The following is a 24393-nucleotide window of genomic DNA, read 5'->3' as shown; positions in this document are numbered from 1 at the left end:
CCCGCTCCGCGGCTCCTTTCCCTCCTCTCCGCCCGCGGCCTGGGGAGGCTCGGCCCCTCGGGGCCTTCCGAGGAGCCGCCGGGCGCGCGGGGCCGGGCGGGACGTGACGAACTGCCGCTGCCGGCCGCGCATCCTGCCCGGCGCGGCGGGGCCTAGCTGCTCCGCGCCGTGCCTCGAGCTGCCGAGCCGCTGGAGGCCGAGCCTGGGGGAGCTGGAATCTTTCGCCTAAACGTTTTCCTCCTCGTATGCCACAATCAGTTTAGGAGCGGTTCGGCCTCCGATAAACCGAAACGCTGAACGCTTCCTAGAACGGTCCTTGGGTAGAGCTTTCTTTTATTCTTCCTCTTTTTTTCCTTTTTATTCTAACTCTGACGAGGCCTCGTTACCTGTGGTATTTGTTCTTCGCTGATAAAACACTTACTGCTACGGTGGGTGAATGTTGGCCGCTTTCTTAAAATACGCTATTCCGTGGTGGTCAGCAAAAAATTAATTAAAAAAGCAAAAACGGGTGTGTAAAACTATCTTTCAGGAAAGCCTGATGGTATGAATAGATCAGGTTAAAATGTTAACGTCAGAGAGTTTTTAAAGTTATAATTCTCATATCTTGTTTTGAGCAATTGTTGGGATGTTTGCTTAATTTAGCCTGTGTACCTTAGCTTTCTTAACTGCAGAGGTTGGAAACAGGTTGGTACAGAAAGCTGAGTGCTTATTTAAGTACCTGGTACTAAACAGAACTGTGTTACCAGCGGTGCGCTGATGACAGTTGTATTGGAAGTGGTAACTGTTTAGTTTCGATGGACTGATACATAATCATTGTTTAAGCTTGACTGATATGATCAAATAGGAAAGAGAAAAAAGGCAACGTTAAACCGGATATTTGATATTTCAAGAAATCGCTGAATTTCCAGTGTGAGCTTATTGTTAGAACCATTTCAAGGCATTTGGGATATAAGCATGTAGGTGCTTCCTTGTAAGTAATTGGGATATTAGATTGCTTTAATAGTGGCGCTTTGATAAGTAGAGTATGGGTAACTTAACAGCTCCCTGTAAGTTATGATCCAAACCTGCAATTTTTGAAAAGGAAATTTGGCTTTTCTAGTTAAATTTGGGGAGATAGTTGTATGTCACTGTTGTATAGCAAACTTGCAGAAATTCTGGTTAAATAAATCTTGACATATCTATTTTTATGTTTGGAGGCTAATATATATGATGGTGCCTTGTGCACACCAAATAAGTTCTTACTGTGTGAGGAGTTATAAGGGATACACTTTGATGCTTTTTCATTTCTTTTATAACTTTAATCTGCATTCATATGCATTTGGTATGTAATATTTAATCATAATGTGCAAGAATAACGTCAAGCCTTGGTTTATAAAATGCTGCAGCAGAAATGAAAAGTGGTAGTAAAGAATGAGGTCATGCCCAAAATGTGTGAGCCAGAGACTGCAAGCAGTTTCTTTTTCTTCCTGCTGAGCATTTGGGATTGCCTTTTCACTGAAACAGTGTTTTGAAGTAGGTCCAGGAAACATCTTGTTTGTTTTAGAAATTTATTGGTAAACTAAACATTTTTACTGAGAACACGTACTGCCCTTATCTTTGCTTATCCCAGCGTTTACCAAATAATTATTTGGTGTCTGTTACATGACCAGTGACTTAAAAGTTGAATTGACTATCATCTCAATGTATTCTGTATAAAAAGCACATGGGAACCTCCAGTTTTCTAAAGAAAAGTTACCAACTTAAAGAAGGATGGAACTTTGTGGTTCTGCAAACAACTGGGCATATTTTTAATATAGGGGTATTAGTCTCTCTGAACTGTGAAAATATTAATTTTAAACCCCCAAACAGTGTGCAGAGCTGGAGTTTTGTCTAGCAGTGGCCTTGGTGTAGGCCTAGGCTTATATCTGGTGGAAACTCATTACGAGATTCTAGGGCCTTAGGCCTGTTGCTGAGGCTGCTTCTCTGGCATTTTTAAGTGTGAGATGAATTCCACAATTCTTGTGGAATTGGAAGACTAATTAAAAAAAAAAAAAAACTTTTTTTTTTGACTGAGTGTATGGGTACATATATACTTCAGGTAGTTTCATTGCTAACTATATGCACAGTGAGCAACAGTTCCTTATTGTCAGCATCTGATTGAAGTGTGAAACACTGTAAGCTTGCTGATCTTGAGGGAATTTCATAAGTAGTAGTAAAAGTTTCAGTTGTTATCTGATCTAGAAACTCAATAAAAGACAAAATCCTCCATGAACGTGCCTGGGCTTTGAAGTAGTTCCTGTGTAGCAGAACAGTCTGCTGCTCATTTTGAGTAAACAGTTTAATTTCTTGCTGAGTGTTCTAGGTATATTAGCATCACTTATCTTTTCCCAGGCAAAGTTTTAATGAAGTCTCTTTAAATGTTAGTCCAAGTTCGGAATTAATCTCAGCATGAACATTTTATGTAGCCTTACATTTAAACTGAAAAATCTGACCTTTACTCTATAAGGTTGGTGTACTTACAAAAGATGTAAAAGCAGATTCTTGTGTAATTGTAGGGACTTATTTAAATATACATGCTTTCTGCAGGAAAAACTTAGAGGACATTATATGATTTCATGTTAATACATTCTGTATCCCAATGTGAACCCTAATATCAACAGTCCTTGGTTTCTTTGGATGCCAGTTCTTGTCAATCTATGAAGGGTTATATATAGTTTCATTTGTTCATTGGTAATACTTACATTGCTGTGCTGTCCAGAGGCCTAATCAGGGTAGTACCGTTTTGCTAGTTATTGAGCAGATATTCAGATAGTCTAACCCATAATTTAAATAATAAAAAAAAAAATTAAAGTATTGTAATCAAGTATTGTCCTGTTTCCAGTCTCTTACACCTCAGTTTTGCAGGTGACTGTGTCAAATGAGACTGCAGTAATGGTTTCCAGTTGTCTGCAGAACCACACGATCACTGGCTGCTGATGCTGTGTCCTGTCTTAAGAATGAAGAGTGCATGATGCTCCAGGAGTGACAAAGATTGCTGTTGTGTGCCTGGGCTTCTTGTAGCCCAAAGTGGAAATCAGTTCTCCTACTGGTCCTGAGTCAGCTGCACTTGCAATCCTGGCTGTGATCTGTCCCAGAGAGCCTGGCCAGCTTGGATGCATAAAAGGCTTCCTTTGCAGTTGGTGTTCGTGTATGTTGATACAAAACTCTGCAGATGATGTTCGTGTATGTTGATACAAAACAAGTGTTTTGGTCTACACTTGTTTCGTTTTTTTTTTCTTTGCCGTAGCTTTTATAAAAGTTAAGGGAAAAAAAAAAAAGGAAGCCAAAAACCAAATTTAGAAAAGTAGATTTCAATATACAGCAGCAGTCATGATTTCAGGTAGTGGTGGTAGGTCTGTGTTGTTTGCATTTCTGGAAACTGGGTTTGTTTTCTTCCCAACATTCCGCTTTGCTTTTTTCAGTGTTTGGCTCTTTAGCACAATTTTTTTTGTCTAGCAGCTCTGAGGACTTACAAAATCAGTTCACAGTAATTAGTTGAGATGTCTAGTTATCATTCTTTTACACAAGCTTTCAGGCTGTATTTCTCTCTCTTTCTTTTTTTTTTTTTTTTTTTAATACTTTGAAAATCACAACAACAAGGCTTATTCAGGCACAAGAGATGGATGTAGACTAATAGTTTTCTGTCTGTTATCACTGTCTGCTGGCTTGCAGAACTTACTCTAGTATGATCAGGTCCATAAAACATTTGAGATACGGAGTGTTTTGTTGCTATTTTTGTAGATTTAGGAGAGCCCTTAATTTGGGTGCTGCAGATGCTTGGCTTGTCCTATAATTCTGGCGTGTAGAAAGTACAAAGGTTGAGCAAAGCTATCTACCTTAAGGTAGAAAAGAAATAAAGGTATTCATAGTAGTGCGTTGTTCAGTTTGATCTTCGCTGTCTGGGGAGGATGAATATTTAGTATGGTAAATATTCAGGTATTATTTCGGATATTGAGTATATTTTATGATAAGAATACTACAAATGTTGCGTAATTAGCTTCACTCTGTCTGTAGGAGCTGCTGTTATGGTGGTTGCCTCTGAACAGTAGTATTGATTGTTTGACTACCTGTAGGTTTTTGTGTAGATCTAGAATTTCATTTCATTTGACTGTTCCTCTTGTGTGAGACTTTATAGTTGTCTCTGCTGTATGGTGCTTTTTTGTTTTTTAAATTTCCACTTCCATGATATTCATGGTATTTTCCTGTTCGCATCTTTTGCATTGAGAATCATAGAATCACAAGGTTGGAAAGAACCTACAAGATCCAGTTCAACCATTCTCCCGCTACCATTGCTACCACAAACTACTAAGTAGTATCTTGTAGATGCCTCTTGAACACTGCCAGGGATGGCGGCTCCACTACCTCCTGTGCAGCCATTCCATGCCTGTCCACTCTCTGAGAGAAAGAGTTCTTCCTTATGTCTAACCTAAACCTCCTCTGATACAACTTGTGGCCATTTCCTCGAGTCCTGTTTGTTGCCTGGGAGAAGAGGCCAAACCCCTCCCCAACACAGCCTCCTTCAGGAAGCTGTAGAGTGCAGTGAGGCCTCCCCTGAGCCTCCTCTTCTCCAGACCAAACAATCCCAGCTCCCTCAGCCGCTCCTCATAAGACTTGTGCTCCAGACCCCTCACCAGTTTCCTTGCCCTTCTCTGCACACGCTCCAGGGCCTCAATGTCTTTCCTGTAGTGAGGGGCCCAAGACTGAACACAGCATTTGAGGTGCAGCCTCACCACTGCTGAGTACAGGGGATGATCACCTCCCTGCTCCTACTGGCCACACTATTTCTAATGCAGGCCAGGATGCCGTCGGCCATCTTGGCCACCTGGGCACACTGTCAGCTCATGTTCAGCCGAGCACCAGCCAACACCCCCAGGTCCCTTTTCTCCTCACAATCATCCAGCTACTCGTCCCCAAGCCCATAGCGCTGCATGGGGTTGTTGTGGCCAAAGTTCAGGATTTGGCACTCGGCCTTGTTGAACCTCATCCCATTCACCTCAGCCCAGCGGTCCAGCTTATCCAGATCCATATGAAGGGCCTCCCTACCCTCAGGCAGATGGACAGCACTTCCCAACTTGGTGTCATCTGCAAACTTACTGAGGGTGCACTCAATGCCCTCATTTAGATCAAACACAAACACAAGATGGGCCCCAGTACTGACCCCAGGAGGTACCACTTGAAACGTGTCTCCAGCTGGACTTAGCTCCATTAACCACTACCCCTTAGGCATGGCCCTCCAGCCAGTTCCTTTCCCAAAGAAGGGTGAACCTGTCCAGGCCACAGGCAGCCAGTTTCCCCAGGAGACTATTGAGAGAGACTGTGTCAAAGGCTTTGCTGAAGTCTAGACAGACTACATTGGCAGCCTCGTATGTCAGTCTGGTCACCCAGTCATAGAAGGAGATGAGGTTGGTCAAGAACAGTCTGCCTTTCATGAGCCCGTGCTGGCTGGGCCTGATCCCCAGGATGCCACGCATGTGCCGTGTGATCTCACCCAAAATGATTTGCTCTGTAACTTTCCCTCTTTCTCTGGTAAGGAGGTCAGGCTGGCATGCCTGTAGGGCCCCAGGTAATGAGATATAGATAGTGACTCTGTGGAGGAGTGTAACTTTATTAACACTAACCTAGATCTTTGCTTTGTCCCATTCAATAAAATAAGCTTTTTTTTTTTTTCTTTTAGTAAAATTCAAATTCAGCGACTTTCATGTTTGCTTTTGTTTTAGACACATTTAAGGGGATGAACAGCCAGATTTAAAGGAAAATTGAAATAACTCTTGCTTTGTAGTGGTATTTCCCAAATTGTAGTTATTGTGGGCTGTGTTAAAGTGTTACTCTAGATGAATCAGAATAACCAGAAAAAAAGAAAATGGGAGGAGGAACTTACATGCTTTAAAACTGTGAACTTTCTAAAGAAAACGGGAAGGTGATGTTAAGATAGAGTACTTTTAACTTGTTTGTAATTGTGAAGCAATTGAAAGTGTGGTTTTCATAGCTGGAAGGCTTCTTTTTTTAGAAAGGTATTTCAGCTTTTGCTCTGTGTGGTGACTTTGGTTTGTGTTATCTGATGTGATTAAAAATGATTTTGTCCAGATACTTTTCCTGTTACGGCTCCAGAAGATTGGTTCTCTCTCACTGCTTGAGCAACTTGATCACTGATGCTGAAGATTAGTTACATAAATCCCATTCTGCTGAGTTTTGTTGTGAGTTATGGACCATTGGAATGTGTTTGTTGAGATTTTTCTCTTTGTAATAGTGAAATCTCATGTTGGTAGCACATTTGTTTACAGTATGCTTAAAGCTTAGGTCAGCTGTAGAAACTAACTTCCTCACTTTTTCTACCACATGAGATATTAAAGAAATTTTGATTACAGTTAAGATTCTCAATTATTTTGCTGTGAATACTCTCTACTTTCCTATTGAGGGGCACACATAAATTTTATAGTTATTCCTGCTTATTTATGTAAGTGACTTTAATGAAATTCAAGAAAGAAAAACATGCTTTGCTGCATTTCATCTTTCTTTAGTATTTGAATGTTGTAGACTTTTAAGTCTTTTTAATCCCTGTGTAGGAAAACTTCCTTTTCATGTTTTTTTTTTTTCTAAGTATCTTTTGTTGCTGTACAACTTTTCCTCTGCAAGGATAGCTTTCAAGATGCAGAAATCCCAAATTATTCCTGAGACATGCCCAAGTTGTTGTGTTTTAGCAGTTATGGTGTGGTCAGTGCCGCTGCCTCAGAGGCATGATGTGGCCACTCTTGCTGGCAGGAGCCCCAGCACTCTGGTGGTGAGGAAAACGTGGGGCTGGCGTGGTGCTGTGGGTGAAGGACAGGACCTTGGAGAGCAGAGGCTGGCCCTGCTTCCCTGCCTGGAGCTGAGTTAGTTGCCCTGGCTTCTGGGAGACCAGGGGTTTCCTTGTTCGCAGAGGAACTTGTGCAGCCTTGGGGAATTAGGAGACTCACCCTTTCTTTAACTTTGTAGAATTACTTTTTGCTTATTTTTCTCCTGTGTTGAACTGTAAGATACTTTTCTTTATTTGTTAATACAATTTTTTAACTTCGGGATTTTGATTTCTTGCGACTTCAATTTTTCATGTCAACTGCAGTTTACTTCTGTCTGCCAGCATTCAAGTAGCATTGAGTGAGAAAAGCCAGCCTTTCTTCCTAGGATCATGTTCTGTAGACAAGTGATGAACAGTCTACGATTTGGCATTTTAGAAATCGGAAGGGAAGAGCTGTGTTTACTCAGTTCCTGTTCTTGTATTTTCTGCTTTGGCTATTTAGCTTCATTTAAATACTTGATAACATTCATACTCTATCCTGTACTTCTTCTTTCTTACAACTCTTCTATTAGCTGTTTTTTCAAAGTTAAATTTTTGTGCTCACAATTTCTTCTATTTCTCAGTTTGCGTTCTACTTGTTTGTATGCATTTTCTGGTCTTTTCTGTCCTTCACCTTACTTTATTATTCAGTATTGCTGTATCCATAGTTATGTGCCTTCATATTACTACATACACATGTATCCTTTAATAGGGTTCCATAACAGCTATATATTCTTTTTCTTTCCCGTGTTTTCTTGGATACTGATTCAGAAAAGATTAGAGATCAGTCCAAAACTTGCCTGTGTTTGTTGGTACAGATGTGTGTTTCTGCTTTCAGCAAGTCCCATTAAGTCTGCCACTGTACAGAGGGGAGCTTGTTAGTGAGGGAGACAGAGATTCTCTACCTGAGTGATGTACTTGTGTTTAAAAAACAAAGCAACAAAAGACCATTAAGGCAGAAAAGTTCATTTTCTTTGTTACTTAATTTTAGTTTTACCAGCACAAGTAGAAAGTAAATAAGGATTTTTGCAGGCTAAGACATGCAGTTACAGTCAGGAAGATGCTGGGACAACCTGAACAAGAACATTGCAGTCTTCAAAAGCAAGCGGTTCCACTGGTTATTGAATGTTGCCTGTACTAGTGACACCAGTGGCTGTTCCTTTTGTTTTGTTTCTTGCATGGAAATTGATTTGCAATCTGAATGCTCAACATGAACATACAACTGTCAGGATCTCTGGTTTTCTTGATGCTTTATTGAAATATCCACCTTATTTGTAGTTTTAAATGGATATACTTCTGGAATTTTCCAGATCTGAAATGTTTGATGAAAGGTCGACTTCTTGAGGAAGAAAGTAAAGGCATTACTATTATTTTTGGATAATATAAGAGTAAAGATGTAGGCTGTTTATCTGTTTGGAGTTGTGTGCATGCCTATAGAAGTCCTCTGGGAGATTTGGTGCTGGAGCAACTGCTTGAAGATGAAGCTTGTCAGAAGTCCTTGTGGAAGAAGTGCCTTTGAGTGTTCACCTTATTTTAGCTAATTTGTGGAAGGTGTGTGAATGACTGAAAGGACAAGACCATTGAGGTGCGATTTCTAGATCTGCATCCACACTTGAAGATGCTTTTTGGCAGGTTTGTGAAGAACAACTGAAGCACTAGAGGTTTCTGCAAGCCTTGGATAAGTGTTTTTGTCGAACAGTGGGAGCATATCACTTCCACTTTCTCATTTTTTAAAGCCAGCTCTCAAAACATGAAGTATTTCTTTATGCTTAGTTCCACCTCTTAAGCTGCAAGAGGATTTTCTTTGATAAGGCAGTCAGTTAACCCTGTGTGAGTACCCCTGTACAGAAATAACGGGCTCAGAAAGTCGCATAGTGATCTGTGTGCTTTATGCTGTGTTTTGTGGCATTGACTGTCTTGGTATCTCTGGTATTTTGATATCTGTGCTTCCCAAACCATTTGGGGAACTTGATAATCTTTCAGAGAGCTTAATTTCAATTTCAGGAAACAGCCCATTGCCTGTGTGTTAGTCTATGACACGTAACTATAAAGTTGTTTTGAGTTTTTACCACTGCTATAATAATAACGAATTTTTTTTTTTAAAGTTGTGAGTCTGGGGAACTGGGCTGAAAAACTAAACTTTTCCAGAGATCTCTCTGTTGACAGGCCCTGCTTTTTACAAATCCAGTAATCAGTTTTTTAATTCTAAATTTTCTGGTTATCAACAAAACTGACAGTTCTTTCCTGTCCACCCTCTTTTCTGCTCAGAAAAGCTGTGAACATTGCTAGAAGTGAACAGTGGCACATTTGCAGAGAAGAACAAGTCCAGAAAAGCAATATAAGGACCAGAATATCAAAATCTGCATTGTGAAATCATTTGTCTGCAAAAGGGTTACCTAATATATTTAGCCAATCTTCTTAGTCACCTGATGTTTCAGTCAGGAGGTGTATGATGGAATTGTACTCTAGGCTAGCTGTCATCGTGTCATCAGCTGACACAAATCTGAGCAAAGATTTTGGGTTTTTTGTTTGTTTGTTTTTCTTGAAACTGTTGTAGAATAGTACTGGGGAATGTAAGCTCAGAAACTCAATACAGTAAGTTTGTTTTCTTGGTTTTAGGATGGCCTGCATTTTTTTTGCTGCATTGACCAATCTGTCGTGGGTTGGAACACAGTATTTCTTAGCGTATAAAACAGTGTTGTTGTTTTCCTTTGAGCTGCCTTTTTTACTTGAATAACAACTAATGAAATTAAATTTACACCACACATTGTAAGTCTTGTCGTTCTGTTGGTGTAGTATTTAAATCAGGTGTGGTCTCATCTAGTTGGATCAATTTTTGAGATCAGTTTTTACCGCCAACTGAAAGCTCTCTTAAGAACAATGTGGGTTTGATGCTTTTCGAAGTGAGCTGGCTTTGAAGTTGTGCTCAGCCATAGGTACGGATTTTGATGTGTGTGCAGTTCTGGTACTTGACTTGCAAAATATTTATGGATAGCACGTGTGTATCTGTAAGTGTGATGTTGACTATGCTTGTAATGAGACAGTGCAGTACTGGAGATGCTTGTGTCAACAGCAGACATTGCCTTAACAGCCTTTTATTTCTATTAGTCTGTTTCAAGGGGAAAAAAAAAAGTGTTTTTATGCACTAGTGAATAAATTACTGAATACACCATGTGTTTCAGTGAATTATTAAATATTGATTATTTAGTGAAACAAATGCAAAACTTAAGTCCATATGTTCGAAAGTTGAGAGATCAACTTTCTTTTATGCCCCTTCTCTGAATTTTATTCTCCCATTTGGAGGGTTGCTCGTGTCTGTTTTGAAGAAACAAGTAATGCCTTGAGGTTCAACTATTCAGCAAGCTCTTGTACTTTTGGGAGAACTGCCTGATGCTCCATTTGTTGACCTGCTGCCAATTTATCTTTCTTTTCTCATTGTTTAAGCAGGCTCAAATATACTTTGTAAGAAATTAATAGCTGTTTTTCTCAGATTTTGTCCCTAAAAAATTAAGAACAGTCATTAGATGATTTTGTTGTAAATTTGCTGGTAATCTGTTGCTTTCTAGTACCTTAGATGAATGCAGTCACAGGCTCTGGCCTTACTCTGTTCTTGTGGGAAAGAAGCTATTGTTGTTTTCTGTTACTGATTCAGCGAAGTAGTACAGCTCAACTACTTTGCAAGATCACCTCTTCAAAACAGAATGTTTCCCTGAGTTTTAACTTTAATTTTTGCATTCCTTGATACTTTCAATTAAGACTAATAGAAAGCCTCTTTGGCTTTTCAAACCTTGTTCATTAGACTCTACTTATAAAACAGTTCGATAAAATTAGAATTCTATGTCTTCACCTTAAATCAGTATTTTAAGAAGTTTCAGAGCCGGAATACATGGAGAAGTCATCCAAAACCAGAGTCATTCAGGTTGTGATTTATTATTTTGTAAGTTTATGCTATTAAAAAGTAAGAGTGAAAATAAGTACTTTATTTTAAACTGAAGGTAAGCAATCTTTAATGGAGCAGTCATTTCAGCACTGACAGTGTCAACCCTAGGCTTGAAGTTTGTTGGGTAACTAGGGATATGGTAAGAAAGACTGATTTTTATATAATAATTGTCCAATCCCAAATTAATTCCTTAGGCATCCTGGCAGTAGCCGTTGTGAAATGCTTAGGATGAGCATCTAGTGTACACTGAAGAGATGTAAAGCAGAGCTGATTGTGTGGGAACATTACTTAAACTGAGTTGGATTTTTTTTTTTCCTATTAAAAGAAGAGATACAACAAATTTAATGTGAAGATGCATGCTTCCCAGATTCATAACATCTTATCTTGGAACCAAACTCAATTTATGAAACTGAGTTAAAGCAGGAATCTGAAATAGAACTTTATAAATCAATTCAACAATAATAGATTTTTACCTTAGCAATGTGACTTCTCTAGAGAAGCAGATACGCAGTATCTCAGCAAATGGAAATCCCTGGGTAGCAGAAGCATTAAAAAGTGCAGTGCAAAAATACCCTGTATCTGTAGCCACCTTGCATCTGAGACAGCTCATGTTAAACCTGAGCTGACAAACCCTTCTGTACCCGGGCCTGCCCTCCTGCACCATTGGGATTCTATCTTAGGCTTCCATGGAAATGGCACAGCTCAGGCATCGCACTGAATTCGAGCAGACCTTTAGTGGTGCTGCGGTTCTCCCACCATTGACATAACTAAACACGAATTGTGAATTTCCTGCTTCTACCTAATCCAGGCCATATGTCTGTTGTACGGTGATATTGCGTGGATTCAGAATCTGAACTGTGGCCTGCTCTATGAACTGTTTGGGTTCACTGCAGCACGATGTCTTAAAACTTGCTCTGTCTGAAAGTTGCAATGCTGCTCGTGACCTGATCTGATTTAAGCAGCGTAGTTGTGTTTTGTATTTCAGGTGGATATCGAAGACCTTATCTAGGTGATAATTCATTTGAGCAATTCTGGGTAGAACCAGCTTCAGTGTTCTGTGTAAATTATCCATTGTTAATCAACATATAGCTGCATTTAAAGCAATGTCGTGGAAGGGTCCTCATTGGGAACAATTGCTGTGGCACGCTCTCTTCGGGATGGTAAGGGTCATGCGATCATACTCTTAACAATCATGGTTGTTTAAGTAACATCTATGGCTATTTCAAAGGCACTTTTTAATCCAGAGTAACTGATGCTAGCACAGTGAAAGCTTCAGGTTGGCAGTGCTTTTGAAAGATGAGACTTAAATTTTGTACATCTTCTCAGTGTCAGCTTCTGCTGTTTTGCTCCAGACTGCTGTAGCATCTTATGGTAGAAGAGGATAATAGGTGTTTCATAGAGAAGATGAAGGTGTTAGAATTGAAAGAAAAGTGCATGCTCAGTAAAGAGAGTGAGATTCAAAAAGAAAATATTTTGTGGTGTTTTCTGGGAAATGGAGATGTGCAAAGATAAAAATCACCTAAGATCAGCTGTCCTGCCCAGTTCTGGTGGAGCTGTATGTTACAAGCACTGTCTGAATATGCCGTGGCTAGTGTGTGTCCCTGTGCTGTTTGTTGAAACCCTGAATGAAAATAAAAGTCCTCAGGCCCTTTTGATGTGCTGGCTATGAGGAGCTGTGCAGGTGCGAAGTGACCAGCACATGGCTGCTGGGTTCACTGGGGGACTGGTTCTACCTTACGCTTTTGTTTAGCTTCTCTGTTTCCATTAAAAACAAACAAACAAACAAACAAAAAAAACCCCAACACAGTATTGTTTAGAATTGCAAAAATTTGTCAGATTTATTGAAATTGCTTCTATATCCAGAAGTTTGTTTCTGACAGAGATCGCTGACTTGGTTGTGACTGGTTTTACTAAGGAAATGAGACTTAAAAGATTTGATAATTCCCATTTACAAGTTTTTAGGAAATAAATAGACTTACCAAGTTGGAGCATATGTAAATGTGAGAAATCTAACTCCAGATTTAGTCTTAAAAGGATGTAATGGAAGCGTTTGTAGACATCATTCTGCTTTGATGAGAGTGGGCATGGACAACTGAGTACCATCATAAAGGCACTCGGAAGCACCTTCACTGTATGATCATATAGTTCTATCACTGCAGAATTTTGAGTGATGGACCTGATTGTTTTCGTACATTAAACTGGCTCTTGAACAATATTTGTAGTAGGGAAGAACTGAAGAGCCTTTGCAGAATGACAGCGTGTTCTGCGTAGTGCCCCAGCACTTTCCAGTGGTGTATATCTAGTCAGTATGCTGCAGTGTTTTTGTTCAGTGGAGACTGGGGAGGAGAAAGAATTTTTTCCTCATTGAAAATTAATAGGGAAGCTTTAACAGTTTAAATTGTTGTCATTGAACTTTAAGTTGATGCTGTCCTCGTTGATATTGTAAGGAAGAACTCCAGTGAATAAACCTGAGGCAACCATGAATCTATTTTGATTATTATTACTTACTTTTTTTTTTTTTTTTTAAAAGGAGGCATTCCAAAAGATGAAGGAAAAAGCGAATGTGAAGGTTAAGCTGTATGGTTGTCGTATTATTTAGTATTTGATGTAAAGAAAAACCTGTACAAATAACAGAAAACATCTCAGTGCGTATGTTTCACTTTGGGCAACGGTAATTACACACAAAGTTATGTATATATTTCTCTTAAGATTAGTGTTGCTGTGCCTAGTATTTTGTTTTGCACAGTTCTTTTTTTATTTCTTCTGAGATTAAGCTGCATTTTGAAAGTGATCTATTCTTTCCCATGAGAACTTGAGGTTTGGGAGAGAAAAGGGAAAGGAAGCAGAATCTGCATGCTACCAGAACTTGTGAACTTGTCCCAGTTTTGAATATACAGAAATTAGTTTTATTTATTGTTTTCTGTTTACTGCCTGGTGTTTTATGTTGTTTGAAAGTCGAGGAAATATACTCTCTAACAAGATCATTTTTACTTGCCGTTTGAATTTTATATTTAGTGAGATAAGTGACGTTTGTGTATGACATATTCCTCACAAGTCTTAGTATGAATAGTTGTCCTTGAGGTCTAATTGAAGACTATTCATCCAGCTCTGAAGTTCTTGCTAAAAATGCACTTGTGATGTGAGTTTCGTTTGTTCAGAGTTAAAATTATGTGGTGCCTTGTGCAGTTGATCAGTGTTTTTCTCATCTTTTGTTACTGTTAGGCTTTAGTAACTTCATTAATAGACTTTTTCTTAGTTTAGGTGATTGTGTTGTTTTTAGTACTGTAAAATACCCTGAACAAATCAGCCTTTTGTTGAAGGTGAGATTATCCCTCAAATTTTTAAGTAAAAAAGGAAATAACAGCAAGGAATGTTTTTTGTTGGTTTTTTTTTGTTGTTGTTGTTGGTTTTTTTTTCTGTTTTCTTGTTCTGTTTTCACTTGTCACTTGCTTTGGCCTCTTGTGAGCTACTTCATTACATTTGAAAATGAAACACCTGAAAACTTACAGCTTAGAAAATGATTTAAGAAAGCAACGCAAAACTAATAATGAAACCAGCACCCAAGTAATTAATAGTTATTTTGAGTAAGTAGCTCAGCCCTTTCTTGAGTGGTGTTGCTGCAGCAAAAAGTTCTCTAAACTATCTTATTACAAGGAATCAGTGAAATGAGATGTTGCTAATATGTAAAAAGAGTTCAGTTCCTTAATTGTATCTGTAGAACATCTGGCTGGAATTTCCCTCAGGCCAGTCTTTTTTTTTAATCTTTCCACTGGTCTTGGATGGATCTTCTTTTGACATCTGGAGTTCTTCTTTTCTTTCTGTGTTCCTTTTCTAGTAGTATCCTCAGTTTCTCTGCCTGTAGCTCTGTTACATGGTGCATCTCTGCTTATTTCTTCTAGTCTGCAAAAGTTGGCTGCTAAAGGCACATGATGGGTGCATGCTTCTTCTTGCTCTAACAGCAAGCAAGTATGCGTTAGCGCATTCTGCTGGAATTGCTTCTTTAGATATGAAAGACAAGGAAAAATCTTAACCACCAAATAAATTTGCAAGGGGGGTTGTCTTAAGAAAAGCTTTTCAAAAAGTTCTACGTGGCTGTCAGTGCTGGATTTGAACCTCTGAAAGTGTGAGACACTGGGAGACAGCAGCTTAAGGAGGACCCGAGGCATACAAGATGCTTGAATATGGCAGTGAATAAAAAGACATATTTCATTTAAATGTCTGTTTTAACTACTGATCCATTCAAGGTGGAAGAAAAACAGTTTGAAAGTTGAGAGAGAGATCTGAAAGTGAAGTCATATGCAGTAAGGGAGTCCTTACAGAACTGTCGAAAATCAAGAAATGCACGGGAATGATGAGTGAAATTGCTGCTGTTGCTTTTCTGTATGTGGTGTTTTTTTGTTTTTTTTTTTTCAACTAGGAATTTTTGGAAAGGCTTCATAAGCAATTATTGCTGTACTTAAAGCTCTGTGTGGCCTTAAAGAGGGGGGCTGTAAATTAAGAGTATCCACAGAGTTGATACTCACAATAAGAACTCTAAATGCTTAAGACTAAAGTCCTGACTGTGAGAATTTAAATCAGCTGTGTTGAAAAATGTAATTTCTACTAAGGGATAGGTGGGTTTCAGTTAAGATTCATCAGGAGAAGCCCTGCAGGATGTGCAGCTGCCCCTTTTGGCAGTCAGTGGCACAGATGTATGGATGTGCCTGCCACCTCGTAAATGGCCTGCTCTGAAAGTAATGCCTCCTGTTTTACGGCATTGGCCCACAATGTCAGGGGTGGATGTTGGTGGTATGGCCGTTGAGGTTGAACCTTCCCACCAATATTCTGTTAAATTTTGTTGTCATGTGGCAGATACTAGCAGAGGGACAGTCTGTCAAAACAGTATCTGACGTGGCAGTGTGTATGATGCAAAGGTGTGTCTTTAAATTCCTCTATGTGGGAAAAATCACGCAGTGACACTCATCAACACTTGCTGAATGTTGATGGAGGCATGATGAGGTGATGGGTGTTTCAGCAGTGGTGACAGTGGGTCACCTCCACTATTGCAGATTCTTTTGAGCACAGCATGTAGGCATTTGTTCATTGCTGGCAGAGAATGCATAGACAACAGTGGTGATTATGGTGTAGTGTTTTGCAGCTGAGAATTTATCAAATAGTGTTATTGTAGTCTTTGTATCTGTTGTAGTTTCCATGGAAACAAATAGGGGGCCTTACTTTTTTACCGAATAGATCATGTTAAATCCACTGGGAAACTGAAGCCTCTGTATGGTTGCTTCTGTTTTAAGCTTGAGTACTTTCAAGAACAAGAGTAATGTTATTTCTAGGTGTTTTTTTCTAAAAGAAAAAAATGTTGCCACCATATTACTTCACAATGATTAGTAAATTAGACAAATTTGGTTTGGTCTACATGTGGGGTGTAGAGTATGTGAACAGGGAAATAGCAAGTTTAACTGCTGGATGGGATCCCTGGGAAATTGTCCATAAGGGTAAAGGAACAGAACAGAACTGGCAGCTCTTTAAGGACACCTTTCTGTGCAAGGGTTCTCCATACCCCAGCAGAAGAAATCAGGCAGAGGAGATGGGCAGCTGGTGTGACTGAGCAAGGACCTGCAGCTTAAACTGAGGGAGAAGAGAAAAATGTACAGGAAATGGAAGCAGGTTTGTGTAGCCTGGGAAGAATACGGGGATGCTGTCTGCATATGTAGAGATACAGTCAGGAAAGCCAAGACACAGATGGAGCTGAACTTGGCAAGGGATGTGAAAAATAACAAGTAGGGGTTCTACAGGTACAAGGCAGGAGGAGACAGGCCAAGGAGAGTGTTCATCCTCTGATAAATGAGAATGGAGAACTGGCTTCCTCAGACATGGAAAAAGCTGAGGTACTCAGTGAGCGCTTTGCCGCAGTGTTCACTGGTCAGGTTCCCCATGTCTGTCAGGACCATGAGCCTCTAGGTGAGGGTGAGAGGAGCAGATTCCATCCCACTGTAACAGCAGAACAAGTCGAAGACCCCATCATTAAACTGAAGGTATATAAATCCATGGGGCCAGATATCCATGCTAGGGTTCTGAAAGAGATGGCTGATGTGGTCACCGAGCCGCTCTCCATCAATTTGAAAAATCATGCCCAGCCACTGGAAAAAGGGAATATTACTCCCATTTTTAAGAAAGGAAGACCCGGGTAACTACAGGCCGGTGAGCCCCACCTCTGTGCCTGGGAAGATCATGGAGCAGAACCTCCTGGTTACCATGTTTAGGCACATACAAGATGAAGGGTGATCCAAGACAGTGTGGCTGCACCAAGCCACCACTGTGCCTGACCAATCTGGTGGCCTTCTGTGATGGAGTGATGGCTTCAGTGGATGGGTGAAGGGTGATGGATGTCATCTTCCTGGACTTTTGCAAAGCCTCTGACATGGCCCCTCACCACATCCTTCTCTCTAAATTGGAGAGGTGTGGATTTAAAGGGTGAACTGCTTGATGGGTTAGGAATTGGCTGGCTGGTCGCAGCCGAAGGACTGTGATCAGTGATTCTATGTCTGGGCAGAGGCCGGTCACAAATGGAAACTCCCCCAGGAGTTGATCTTGGAACCAGTGCTCTTCAACATCTTCATCAGTGACATCAAGTGCATGAAATCAAGTGCATCCTCAGCAAGTTGAATGGTGCAGTTGATACGTTAGAGGGAGGGAAGCCATCCAGACAAACCTGGACAGGCTGGAGAAGTGGACCCATGAAATCCTAATGAGGTCCAATAAGGCCACGTGCAGGGTGCTGCACCTGGGGCCGGGGCAATCCCAGGTGTTTATACAGAGTGGGGGAAGAAGTCCTTGAGAGCAGCCCTGCGCAGAAGGACCTGGGGGTCCTGGTGGACGAGAAGCTGGCCATGAGGCAGCAGTGTGCGCCTGCAGCCCGGAAGGCCAGCTGTGTTCTGGGCTGCATGAAAAAGGGGCGGCCAGCAGGAGAGGGAGGTGATCGTCCCCCTCTGCTCGGCTCTTGTAAGGCCCCATCTGCAGCGCTGCATCCAGGCCTGGGGCCCCCAGCACAGCAAGGACGTGGAGCTCTTGGAATGGGTCCCTAAGATGATCAGAGGGCTGGAGCACCTCTCCTATGGAGAAAGGTTGGGGGGACTGGGCTCGTTTAGCTTGGAGAAGAGACGGCTCCGGGGAGACCTAATTGTGGTCTTCCAGTGCTTGAAGGGAGCGTGTAAAGAGGAGGGGGAATGGCTGTTTCCATGGGTTGATAGCGACAGGACAAGGAGGAATGTCTTCAACTGAGGTTCAGGTTGGATATGAGGAGGAAGTTTTTCACCCAGACGGTGGTGAGGTACTGGAACAGGTTGCCCAAGGAGGCTGTGGATGCCCCATCCCGGCAGGCATTCAAGGCCAGGTTGGATGTGGCTCTGGGCAGCCTGGTCTGCTGGTTGGTGACCCTGCACATAGTAGGGGGGTTGAAACCAGATGATCTTTTGAGCTCCTTTTCAACCCAGGCCATTCTATGTTTCTCCAACTGGTGCATATAATGCATATACCTGTTTGCTTGTTTTTGACCCAGTAACACAAGCTTCAGTATTCAATCACTTCTAGACTGTGTACTCTAGACTGTACACTAGACTGTGTTGTAGCTTTGGCTCAAAAGAGCGATCCATTTACTTAAATTTCAGTACCTTATTCTTAAAAGAATGGAAATCTTGAGTGTGTTTCAAAGTCAAATGGCTGCTCTGGAAGTTAGGTGTTACTGACCTACTTTGTAGGATTCGTTTTTAAGTGGGGAGAGGTGGCAAGGAGGCAAACATTGTTAATGCAAGAATACGTATGTAAGATAATAGGCAGAGAAAAATGGAAGTTTAGGCTAAGGAGGCCATGACAGTTGTGCACTGATATTTGGAGAATATTTGGAGAAGGGTATACAAACAGTAAACAGAATCCATTGTTGATATGGATGCGTCTTCAACTACTGCTGATGTTTGGCTTATTCAAGTGCCTCAGCATTTTATTAGATGAGAATGGGGCACGTGATAATACCTCATTCGTAGTTGTTGCTTTTGCTTTTGACTCATAACCGTTCTGATATCTGGCTCTAGTAAGTGCAAAGATTTTTCATTTTGCCACTTGGGGATTCATTATCATTAAATAATATAGACATGTTTATATTTGCTAGTAATCATCTACTAGCCTGAAATAACTTTCTTGTAGTTTGCACGTCTATCCTTAGCTTGATAGTCTCTTTTTTCCAAGCTTTGTCTGACTAGGAGAAGGGAGTTAAGGTCTCAAACTCATCTCAAAATGCATGTTTTTAAAATCTGGAGGGGAAAAAAGAAAGCAGAAAACTGGCTAATGAGTGAAATTATTGAAGATGTGTATTTGAAAATACAGATCTGTCAGTAGTTCCCAGTGGAGTGTATGAAGTGTACTTCATGTTGAACTGTCTTTTTAATTTTAGCTATTTTTGATTCCTTTAAAATATTTTTACAAGCATCCTGTTCTGAAACACTTGCCTGCCCCTTGCAGCTAAGGAGTGGGATTTTTAATCAGAAATGTATGTTTATGGAGCAGGAAATCTTTGTTTCTACAGTACAAGTCTGTGGAGTTAGGAATGCTAATAACTAGGGACATCTTTTGTGATTTTTAAGATTCATTTTCTGTGCTTGAGAGATTGCCATTAATCAGTTTGCATGTGGGGTATTGGAGTAGAAGAAAAGGCTGTTCTGAGTGACTAACTTGAACAGCAGTTTCCACTATTACTATGCAATTTCTGGTTTAAAGTTAGTTGCATTTTAAACCTTATGTCTGTTTACTGAAAGGAAAAAGTGGATGGATTTGGTTTGACTATTTTCTAATATGAAAAGTTAATTTATTTGGATGTTATGCATTTTCATCTTGAAAGATCTTTGATATAAAGTTACTGTAACTTGATTGGTGTTTATTATTACAGAGTATTTTTTATAATTTTTCAAGCTATGCTTTGGATTCTACTCAAACCGTAAAGATAATTTGTAATAAAAGTATAGCAATTACATGAGGTTTTTTGGCACTAATATGTTCTTTTTTTCCTTCAGTATCTGATGTTGAAGGTGCTGATGGATTGCAGCTCAGAAAGGAACATGTGCTCAAGATATTTGCTTATATCAATTCCTGGACACAAAGGTATTTTTTTTCTTTTTAATGAGACTGTGTTGATGATAATGCATCTCATAATGTACATACTATACAGTAAATTAAAGTGCTCATTTAATTGTGAATCATGAGAATGTGTTTAAATAGGTGAAGACACTCTGCTTGCATGATACTAAAAAGTTGTTTCTTTCTGCTTTGCATCAGAAATTTTAGGTGCATCCATCACTATTCCTGTGCTGGCAGTAGGGAATACTGAATATTCTGTACTGAATAACTATGTTTAACTCACTGAAACAAAAAACACACAACTGTGTACAGAGGTATTTTCAGGTGCTGTAGCTCAAGGCCATCTTTGTATTTCCTCAGAGAGGCACCACTCTCTACCCATCATAATTCTCAGTAATCTCTTCTTGATGTTTTCTTCCCCTGTCTTCTACCTGCTCATTTTTCAGAAACAGAACATGTAATTTTTGTATTATTTTAGTAGCTGAGAGCTCTGGTTATGAACTGAAGTCTGTTGCGCTGTATACAGTAGGAGAGAGGAAGATGATCACATTTTATAAGAGCTGCATCATTTCTTAGAGTTTGAATGAGAGAGAAATGAATCCATCTCAAAGACTGTGTTACAAGCAAATAACCTTGAATTTTTATCTTCACTGAAGCTCCTTTGCTTATTGATTACAGTTTTTTCTACTTTCTCCAGGATTACAATCCTCTTATTGAACACCTTTTCTTTTCTATGGAAGAAACAAATGTTCCCAGACTAAGTTCTGAGTTTATATATCTCGGGTGTTTATGCACTTTGAATGTCTTCCGTATATCTAGCTATCTTAGTCCACACCTACAATTGTAATACAGATTGATAAGTGGATTGTCTTTCCTGTTGTATTGTTAGAACAATGATGTGCAGTTTTCCCATTGTTCTTTTCAGCTTACAGTATGTCAGTAGATATTCAGAGTAATCTCTCTGTCTACCAAGTAAAGGAAGAAATGAAGATAGCAGATACTGCTTTTTCCCATATGGTTAAAGGGTACTAACGTGGATGGGGTTTTTATCTACCCAAATGCAGATAAAGGAAGTGAACTTAAATACTAAAAAATCGTTTTGTGACTCTACTAATTAAAAAACAATTCTTGCTCAGCTAACATGCATGTCTTGTGGTTTAATGCAGCAGTATTGATAGGGAAAACTAGGTGAGGAATGGATTTGGGAACATTCTCAAGAACGTTGCTTCTTTAGTAGTTCAGTGAGCTTACCTGTAAGATACCTTTTTTGTATACATATATATATATAATTTGAGAATAGTGGTGTGTTTACAGGATTTAAGGAGAGCTTTGTGGTTCCAACTTGCTTCTGGGTAGCTCTAGCTTCATTTGGACTTTATTGCCTGTATGGGAACTGTTGAGTCACAGCCTGAACCACTGATTAATAATATGGGGAAAGGACTGGGTCAGCCTTGGGAGCACAGGTGAAGGCAATTCAGCTGTGTGACGAGAAGGCCCCATTTAAGGGCTGATTGCCAGTGGAGAAGGATCTCTGGTTGGTGATCCCTTCCTTGCAGAGTTTTTCCCCACAAGCTTAGATCCTTGGGAATGGGTGAGCATTCCTTTCCTCTTTGTCCCTTTTTATGTTCATAGAATCACAGAATGGCCAGTGTTGGAAGGGACCTCATGGATCATGATTCTCCACCCCCCCCGCCACACGCAGGGCCACCAGCCTCCCTATTTAATACCAGCCCAGGCTGCCCAGGGCCCCATCCAACCTGGCCTTGAACACCTCTAGGGATAGACGGGGCATCCACAGCCTCTCTGGGCAGCTGTTCCAGCACCTCACCACTCTCATAGTAAAGAACTTCCCCCTGACAACCAACCTAAATCTTCCCTCTCTCAACTTGAAACCCCCCCCTTGTCCTGCTGTTATCTACCCTTTCCAAGAGTTGAGTTCTATTCCTGTATTGCTTTTCCACCACAGTAATCTTTCTGACTGTAATATTGCCTTTATGGGTCAGTCAAATATTTTGTTGTTAAAATAGTCTTAATGTATAGACTCCTTTTTGTCAGTCATCTGAATATTCCAATTTGTCCTTCTTTTTTTTTTTTTTTTCTTACTTTTAACTCAATTTTGATAGAGTTCAGTCCGAGTGAGATTTTTTCAGCTGTTTCAGGAGATTTTATTTTATTTTTTCTCTCTTATTACAGGCAATGTCTGTGCTGTTTCAAGGAATATAAACATTTGGAGATCTTTAACCAAGTAGTATGCGCGCTTATTAACTTGGTGATTGCTGAAGTTCAAGCTCTGCGGGACCAGCTCTGTAAACATTGCACTATTAATATAGATTCAACATGGCAAGATCATAGTAATTGTGCTGATGAACCCCTGAATGTAGAAAGAGACTCTCATGATGAAGAAGATAGAGAACGGCAAAGATCTATAGAGAAAAAAATAGATTCTGCAAGAACTTGTATCCTGACTGAGGAGTCATCTACGAAGAGCATTGATGGTTTTAGCTGGAGCACTGATGAGAAGGAGAAGTTGTTGCTGTGTGTGGCAAAAATCTTTCAGATTCAGTTTCCTTTGTACACTGCTTATAAGCATAATACTCATCCTACAATAGAGGTATGTTTTATCTTGATATGTGTATTTAATTATCTTGTGACAGAGTGTGTGTTCTTACCAGTCTGTGTGCCGATAGCTACTTTTGCACAGGATGAGCAAATTCAAGTCTCCTGTTTACTTCAGTAGGACTTACAAGAAAAAATTTTTAAATGACATACCCTTGCACTTTCTTTAAAATGTGCCTGATTGTTATAGGTAACATATTGGTAAGTGTTGTATGGAATTGTACACTGAGTTATTGTGCTGTTTAAATAACAGAAAGGCAAAAAGGGAACTGTAGTGAAGCCTTTCTTCCAGCAGGTAACCTATTAATAGTTTTCATTATAATCTATGCTTCTAAAAGCAGGCTGTCGTAAACTAAACTCTGTGCAAGCCCAGACTTTCTTGTTAGAATAGCTGTTTATTTGACTGGAATAACAAAGTTTTGTACAAGTAATTTGTTCTGTAGGTGTGATTTTTCTCTAAGGTATTTGAGGAGTCTCTACTGCTAACTTTTTTCTGTATTTTATTCTGAATGCAAAACAACAACAGCAAACATAAAACACTTTCAGACTCTTGGAAATGTTCCGGAATAGGTATTTACCTGTTAGCATCTCCTTGGAACATGGAAAGGTTTAGTTATGTATATTTAGCTATATAAACAAAGCTTCTATCCAATAAACTTCTGAAAGAGTCAAAGTGTGGAATTAAAGAACAGTTAAGCTAGTCCTAATTTTTTTTTATTCATACTTTTGGAGCTCTAGAGCTCTGAGTAGTTAAGCTTGCATTTTAAACTTGAGTTCAGATTGAGAAGAAATCATGCATCATTTTTGTTTGTGTAAGCTAGTGTGATCACAAAATAAAACCAATTCTTGAACAGATCCTTCCACATCTGATGATAAATCTAGCTAATATGCGATGTAGTTAGATGGGCAACACAGCCGTTCTTTTCAGTGAGCTCTTATGGAAGCATGGGTGTAAGTTAACATAGGTCATTTCACAGATACGTGTGAATAGAAAAAGGAGGCATAGTCTAGGATTTTCAGGTTTCCCATCATTTGTCTTGGTTTGCCTTTTAAACCTTAACCATACAAAAGTATATCTGTAGCTCAGCCTTAGCAAGTAGAAACTGAAGACAACTGATCTATTTTCTCAGCTGAAAATCAAAATTAAAAAGTCAATGACTTACAAAAACTTTTGTGGGAATATACAACGAAGAATTTTAAAACAAGTTCTCTATGTATGAATGCACTTTTTTCTTTTAAATGACTCTTTTACGTATATTTTTTCTTCCTTAATTTCACTTCCAAATGACAAAAAGAAAATAGTGAAATGCTTGGAGGGATTTCTTCTTCACTTTAAACGGTTGGCCATAGATACATGGTAGATTGTGGGATTGTGAGCAGCTGTCACACTAGGCAGTATATATGTTGTGTGGATCACTTGAGTTATTGAATGTATTTATTGATTAGCTTTGCTAAAAACATATGGGTTGAAAGGAAGCAGAGACTAAGAAACACACTAATGGGGATGCAGGCGAGTGAGAAAAAAGTGCTTCTTCCTTTTCTGCTCAACTTTTGTGTACCCACAAATGCATTATAAAGGTTTGTTAGCCTGCCATACTTAGATACATTCTTCCTCTTTATTGAAGTGTTTTCTTTTAAAGGTTCCAGCATTAATTGTTTTTCTCACAAACTGAGATATTTCTATATTTAAGAAACTCATAGTAGTGATAGCTGTTTTAATACCAAAACTTTCTGGTACTTCTTGACGTTTAGAATTTAACGTCAGATTTCAGTATCGAACACTTCTTAATTGAATTGAGAAGCAAATTATTAATCCTGGATAATGGATTTTTTTTTTTTTTGTATGCTTTGTTTTAAAGCAGGCTTCAAGAACTCATAACAAAAAAAAGTA

General features: G+C 39.6%; 1 protein-coding gene across 6 annotated transcripts in view; it reads left to right on the top strand.

The window, feature by feature from the left end:
* Positions 1-24393, top strand: part of USP34 (ubiquitin specific peptidase 34) — a 134153-nt gene that overhangs the window by 309 nt on the left and 109451 nt on the right. For all 6 annotated transcript variants that reach the window (XM_048936627.1, XM_048936625.1, XM_048936626.1 and 3 more), the window contains exons 2-3: positions 19823-19910; positions 22080-22497. In XM_048936627.1, coding sequence (XP_048792584.1) covers positions 19823-19910; positions 22080-22497 — 506 coding nt within the window. The remainder of the gene's footprint in view (positions 1-19822; positions 19911-22079; positions 22498-24393) is intronic.

The sequence above is a fragment of the Lagopus muta genome, chromosome 2 (assembly GCF_023343835.1).
Source record: "Lagopus muta isolate bLagMut1 chromosome 2, bLagMut1 primary, whole genome shotgun sequence".
NCBI lineage: Eukaryota > Metazoa > Chordata > Aves > Galliformes > Phasianidae > Lagopus > Lagopus muta.
This window is presented reverse-complemented; position numbering and strand designations above follow the sequence as displayed.